Source organism: Rhincodon typus, chromosome 19 (genome assembly GCF_021869965.1).
Source record: "Rhincodon typus isolate 14 chromosome 19, sRhiTyp1.1, whole genome shotgun sequence".
NCBI classification, from domain to species: domain Eukaryota; kingdom Metazoa; phylum Chordata; class Chondrichthyes; order Orectolobiformes; family Rhincodontidae; genus Rhincodon; species Rhincodon typus.
Genome location: NC_063350.1, coordinates 29,157,061 through 29,163,785, shown reverse-complemented (window position 1 = coordinate 29,163,785; position 6,725 = coordinate 29,157,061). Strand labels below are relative to the sequence as shown.

The window sequence follows — 6,725 nt, the reverse complement described above, 5'->3', positions numbered from 1 at the left end:
GCACTTGTTAGGATTGGGAAGCAGAATTTTGGATGAGCTTCAGTTTGTAGAGGGTAGATAAGTGTAAGACAACCAGGTCAGCAGTGAAATATTCGTATTTGAAGACAACTGAAATATGAATGAAGGTTTTCGGCAACAGATGAACTGAAGCAGGAATGGAACATCATATTTCAGAGGTGAATGGGTTTTCTGATGGAGAAGGTATAGACTAGAAGCTTTGCTCTAGGTAAAATAATGTCAGTCAGTTTAGTTCATTATGAAACAATGCCCAGGAGGGAATGGAATTTTGTGGCACCTTTGCACTATGGGGATTCTAGCAACAAATGCTGGTAAATTTTAGGTTATTTTTCTTATCAAGAATACAGAGAATGGGATTTTGTTTCATAGCCTCAGTTAGAGCCATGTATCATAGGTTCATCATCATGAACCAATCAGCTCACCTGTGGCTTTTTGCACACTAAGTCCAGCAGCAATCCTTTTGATGCCTAGTCAGGGGTTACTGTAATAATCCCCAGCATTTCTTAATTAAGAACAGCATCCAGGTTCTTGAGGGATTAATTCTTTCTCTTTCAATGACTTGGTGAATTATCCAACTGCCATGCAGTGCAGAATGAGTTAGGTTTGATCCCTGATCTGCACTAAATTAGTGGATCTTAGCCAGAGCATAGTATGCTTATACAACAGTCATTCACTTCCTTAATTTGGGGAAGCATTATTAACTGGGTTCTTCAGTATTAATCACCATCTGCTTACCTCTGCTGAAGTGTGCATGTTTGTGGGAGAAGAAGCAAAGAACTATATTTGCAATAACATGTTGGCTTTAGTGCAGAAGTAAATCCTGAGACACACAACAGAGGAACAGATGAAAAGACAACAAACTTTATGGTTAACAGAAACTGCTGGAGAAACTGAGCAGCTCTGGCAGCATCTGTGGAGAGAAAGCACAGTTTCCAGTCCAGTGATCCTCTTCAGAGTTTTTTTGAACTTTTGTTTCAGATTCCAGCATCAATAATTCTTTGTTTTATTGTATACTTTATGGGTAGCTAGATGCTAACCAATGACCAGGTCAAAATGGTGTGGAGCTGGAGGAATACAGCATGCTGGTCAGGCAGCGTCAAAGGAGTAGCAAAGTCGGCGTTTCGGGTAGGGACCCTTCTTCAGAACTTCTTCGACTTTCCTGCTCCTCTGATGCTGCCTGACCTGCTGTATTCCTCCAGTTCCACACTGTGTGGACTCTGACTCCAGTATCTGCAGTTCTTCCCATCTCCGAGGTCAAAATGGTGAGTTTTCATGGTGCTTTTTAAGGCAAACGGGGATACAGAAGAAGGAACAAGTGGAAAGTTTTAAAGCAAAGAATCCAAAAAGTAGCATAGCAGTGGATACTAAGGGAATACTGCATTTTTAAAGGTTAGAGATAATAAAGAACCCTTTTCCATCATTAGTTACAAAATAGGAGATCTGTCCTTATTCTAGTTTTCCTATGATTAGTAGCATTAGTCACCGCATTGCTGTTTTGCAAATACTTGACTGTCATGAGTAGTCGTATAATTATGTTGCATTTATGTGGCACCTCATCACATTACTGGCTTGTGTACATTTGAATGGATTACTTTTTGAAGCGCAGGCAGCAGTGTGTGCGATAGCCAGAGGAAGTGGCCAGTTTGTACGCTGAATTCTCAGACCGCACCAAATGGTGGCGGCCTTATAATGCAACATTTGCTACTGTTCTGTACACCTTAGTGTATCTGTTTATAATCTGCAGTCTTGAACCCACAGCTTTCTAACTCTAAGAATGCCATCAACCGAGTCAAAGTGAAACGCAGTAAGGGCAGAAGGAGGGTTTTTTTGGTCGGGTGTTGGTGGTGGTGCGAGGTGGTTGCTCCTCTTAATCCTGGAGAGAATTTTAAAGTACAGGTGTTGGAGGACAGAGCCTGTGCAAATTAACAAGTGCAGAAGTAACCAATTAACAGAATATGGTGGGCTACTGACTGACGCAGGCTTTTGGATATGTTGAAACTTGGGAAAGGTGGAGCTGAGAAGGATGGTGAGACATGTAGAGAGTTGAAACAAATTATGGGTACGTCTGTTGACAGCAGGTGGGATTTACGTCTAGGTAGAGGAGGGTAAGACAGGAAGGAAGTAAGTTTGATGATGTAGGCAATAAAGACTAATTATTCTTTATTTGCTCATAGTCTGGCGTTTTACCCAGCAGGAACAATGCCAGTCCACTAAAATTAATAGCTGTAAAGCAACGGAGATCCCACGCACATTTGCCGTCGCCATGTATGTACAGTACTGTCCATACTTGTGGCTTCCCAACATTCGGGTGTAATTGGAAAATTATCCTTGTGGGCTCTGAAATTGATATCGAGATTAACAGGATGCTGAAGTTTACAATTAAGTAAAACAAAGAATCGCGGCCTCTGCTTCTCTGTCTGCAAATGCCGCCAGATCTGCTGAGCGACTCCAGCGCTTTCTGTTTGTGTTTCAAGTTTACAATAGTCTGGCTCGCCTGTGCGAGCATCTAGGGAAAGGGAGTGAGAGGGGAACGATTTCGATTGGAACTGAAATTCGTTGATGCAAACTTCTTAGTCTTCAGTTGGAGAAGGAACTTCTGGTCCCGATTTGTCGTGTCACATTATGCGGGTCTAACCAGACAGAAATGATGGGATCTAGAAAAGTGAAGGCAGCGGGATAGTTCGATGTTGTCATTTGGCTATCGAAATGGACCCTTTTGGAAATGAAAAGATGAGCAATGCAACAAATGGAGTCAGAGATCAGGAACTCTGAAGATGGTCATGGTAGGGAACAATCCGTTGGTGCCATAGCCAAATAAAAAGCCTAGACCCTTTCGCCAAGAACAAATGGGATATAATTTGTGGTATTCCAAGATTCAGTGACAAAGTCGAAATGCAGCAACCCCAGCAGTCAGACTTAGCAACACATGCCGGACATGCATGTTGATTTTGAAACAAGGCAGGTAGAAAGCACGTGGTTTCTCAGCACGACTAGAAAACTTTATTTCAGGTACTGAACAGCTTATGTACTCAACTGATCTGCACTGACGTGGTGAATGGAATTAGCAAAAATACTGTGAGATTCCTTAAACTTTGGCGTTCTCTAGACTGGACACTAAGGCCTACACAAAGAAATATTCCCCCAAACTGGTCGCCCAGTCTCCCTAAACTACTCTCAAAAGCCCTTCATTGGCCACGAAGCGGTCCCCGACATCCTTAAATTGTGAAAGGTGCTACATTAGTGCACGTTCTTTCACTGCTGTCCTCAGTGAGGCCCTGGAAATCTGTGGCTTTGATTTGCCTGTTCCGGATTCTGAACAGCACCCTATCCAGCTGCCAAGGTTGAACCCTACCCAATGTACACACTGTACCTCAGCATTTTACATCCAGGGCAGAAGTCTGCAAGAAACACCCAGCCAGACTTTTGGACACTCCCTGTGGAAATCTCCCGAGTTAGTGTGATTGCATGACATTATTATTCCCCTAGTGCAACGAGGCCAGTTCTAGCATGCGTTACGTGATGGGAACCTGGCAGTGCACCACAGAGATTTGTCAAATCCTTGCAGTGCTCCAAGTAACCAGCAGCGATACATTCCGGAGGCTTCGGACTTACTGTGGTCAACTTCAGCTGTCAGCTGTTGCAATGCACTTCCACTTAACCCGGCGTTTCAGCCTAATTGACTGAAATCCTCCAGAAGGGATGGCAGGGCGCAAGTTGACACGGAGAGACTGCGCGGCGATTCCACAGACATATCCGGTTAGCTACGGGTGCGGGACTTCTGCACAGTCCGCTTCAAAGCGCCTCTGAAAACCTCTCGCCCCGTGAATAGGGAACAGCCTGCCCCGGGTGTGGAAACCAAGTAGAAATAATCTTCTGAAAAGTGCTTTGTGAATTCGAGTATTGCACAAGACACCACTCGAGGGTTGGTCTTCGATCCCTCTTTAGAAAGTAATTTGCAGAGAACTTAGCGAAAAAATGCAAATAATTGATTATTTCGACTCCCCGGCTTATGAGAGATAAGCGGGTGCACTGAATGCTCAAAGTTCAAGTCACGTGCTTCTTTCAATATATAAAAGTGCCTTTTGAAGTGCCCTTTGCAGCCAGTTAGCGCTCGGAGTGAGAGACAACACCAACCAAGCTGGTGCAACGTGTCCAGTACACAGCAGCTAAGCCGCTGCAAAGTCCGTGGAGCTCTGACAGTGGCACGTCAGGGAGGGAGATGTCCGCTATACGCTGCCGGTTGCCCTTCCTTGTCATCTTCCTGGAAGGGATCTTACTCGTGCTGATTGCGCTTTTCGTGACTTATGATGAGCACACTGATTCTGCAGCGCACAGCAATGAGACAGATCACAAATACAATCAGCTGTATTCCATCTTCCCAGTTTTTCAGGACGTCCAGGTGATGATTTTTGTGGGCTTTGGACTCCTGATGGGCTTCCTGAAAAAGTACGGGTACGGAGGGATTGCCTTCAATTTTATGATTGCAGTGTTTTCCGTGCAGTGGGCTCTGCTGGTGCAAGGCTGGTTCTATCACTTCCACGACGGCAGGATTCACATCGGAGTTTACAACTTACTGACCGCAGAAACCGCTTGTGCCACTGTCATGATCTCATTCGGAGCCGTGCTTGGCAAGACCAGCCCAGTGCAGATCCTCATTCTGTCTCTGCTGGAGGTGCCCATCTTTACTGCAACCGAGTGGATTATTATGGAGCTTCTCAAAATCAAGGACGTCGGAGGGTCTATAACCATCCACTTGTTTGCGTGTTATTTTGGTCTCAGCGTTACCACGGTGCTTTACAGACCCGGCTTAAAAGATGGGCACAAGGACGAGGGGGCGGACTATAACTCGGACAAGCTGGCCATGCTGGGCACCTTGTTGCTGTGGGTCTTCTGGCCCAGCTTTAACTCAGTCTTCGCAGCGAGTGGACACGGCCAGCACCGGGCGGTGATCCACACCTACATCGGCCTCAGCTCTTGTACCTTGACCACGTTCGCCATCTCCAGCCTGTTGGACAAACGGGGCAAGATCAACATCGCTCACATCCAGAACGCTGCCCTGGCAGGCGGTGTGGCAGTGGGCTCTGCAGCCGATATGATGGTGACTCCAGCCGGGGCATTCGCCCTGGGCTGCATCGCCTCGGTGCTCTGCACCGTGGGATTTAAATACTTGACTCCCTTCCTGGCCAAAAAACTCAAAATCCAAGACGTTTGCGGCATCAATAACTTGCACGGGATCCCTGGCTTTGTCGGAGCTATTGCCGGAATTGCCACTATCCTGTTGACAACCGATGAGAGATACGGCCACGGCTTGTATGACACCTTCCCGGAGCGGGTCCCCAAGGAAGGAGATATCAAGCTGGCCGAGCTGGTCGGGGTGCTGCCACACCTGAAGGCTGGAGGTGGCCGCAGCGCTTGGGAGCAGGCACAGTATCAGGCGGCAGCTATCGGGGTCTGTTTGGGCATCGCTGTCTTAGGAGGGACCGTCACTGGCTTCATACTAAAACTCCCCTTTCTGGCTCAGCCCAAAGACGAGTATTGTTTCAACGACGACGCTTACTTTGAAGTACCCGAGGTGGAAGGGAAAGAAGAATTCGAATTTACCAGTAAAAACAGCGCGAACAATAACCAGCGCCTTAAACTTCCGGTTTGATTCCAAACTGCTTTTGTTGTGTGCCCGAACGTCGTGTCTGTACATCAGTTTCCAGGACGTGCCTGAATTTAGAAAAACACCTTGTGGTTAGCATACGTTATGCTAATTGTCAAATACTTTACCAGATATACTTATTAAAGAGAAGCCTTTAACCTGAATTGAGTTGCAAATTACTGTTTCAGGATCCACAACGCCCTAACTTCTTATAAGTGATTGAAAATCAGGATGTGCCCCATTCCTCCAAAATCATTCACAACTCCTGCACATTCTATGAGCTTTGCAAATAACACATTACTCGGAATGTGAATCAGAACATATTTGTCACACTTGTTTAAAAAATGATTACTGTATTTTTCCACCTACAACATTTCGGCGAATGAGATACAAATTCACAAGTCTGGGGTACCTGCCTGTTAACACACAGTGACATGCTAATCATTAATGTCAGTCTCTGTCTACCAGCCAGGTCAAGTCTACACAGATGAGCCATTCAGCCAGTACTTGTGTAAGAGTGAGTTTTTATTTTTCCTTTTTCTAAACTGCACACTATAAGACTTTAATGAAGAATTTTAGACAAGATAATAATTAAAAGAATTTTATTTACTCTGGTTAAGGTAATGAATAGTTTTAAGAAATTCAAATAAAGTTGTTCAAACACAATGATCAAGAGTGTTCAGTAATTTCCTGCGGTAAATTATTTTCCAGCAATTTTTGTTTTTACTTTATTGACTCCATTTCAGTTTTATTTTGATCCAAATCCATAGCTTTGTCAAAGTTCTCACCTTTCTTCCTCCTTCCCAAATGGTACAGTTTCATGAGATCCTCTGAAATATTCCACAAACACACTATTCTTAACGTGTACACTAGTATAATGAATGTTGATAGGTTATTTAACAGCATGGGGAGGGGAACTCACATTCATGCCAAATTCTGTCATCATCTTGAAGTGAAACCATTCAACTCATTAAGAACTCAGCCAACTCTATTACCCCTAGTACCTTCACTTCCCCCACACCCCATACACTGACAGAAGGCACTTATTGCTAAGCAGCAGGAA

The 6,725-nt window shown here is 44.9% G+C and overlaps 1 protein-coding gene across 1 annotated transcript; it reads left to right on the top strand.

The window, feature by feature from the left end:
* The first annotated feature begins 3,713 nt into the window (after positions 1-3,713).
* On the top strand, positions 3,714-6,328 carry rh50 (Rh50-like protein). The gene has a single exon (XM_048608372.1). It carries the CDS (start codon positions 4,238-4,240, stop codon positions 5,666-5,668), a length of 1,431 nt encoding a protein of 476 aa, XP_048464329.1. The 5' UTR covers positions 3,714-4,237; the 3' UTR covers positions 5,669-6,328.
* Positions 6,329-6,725: the final 397 nt, after the last annotated feature.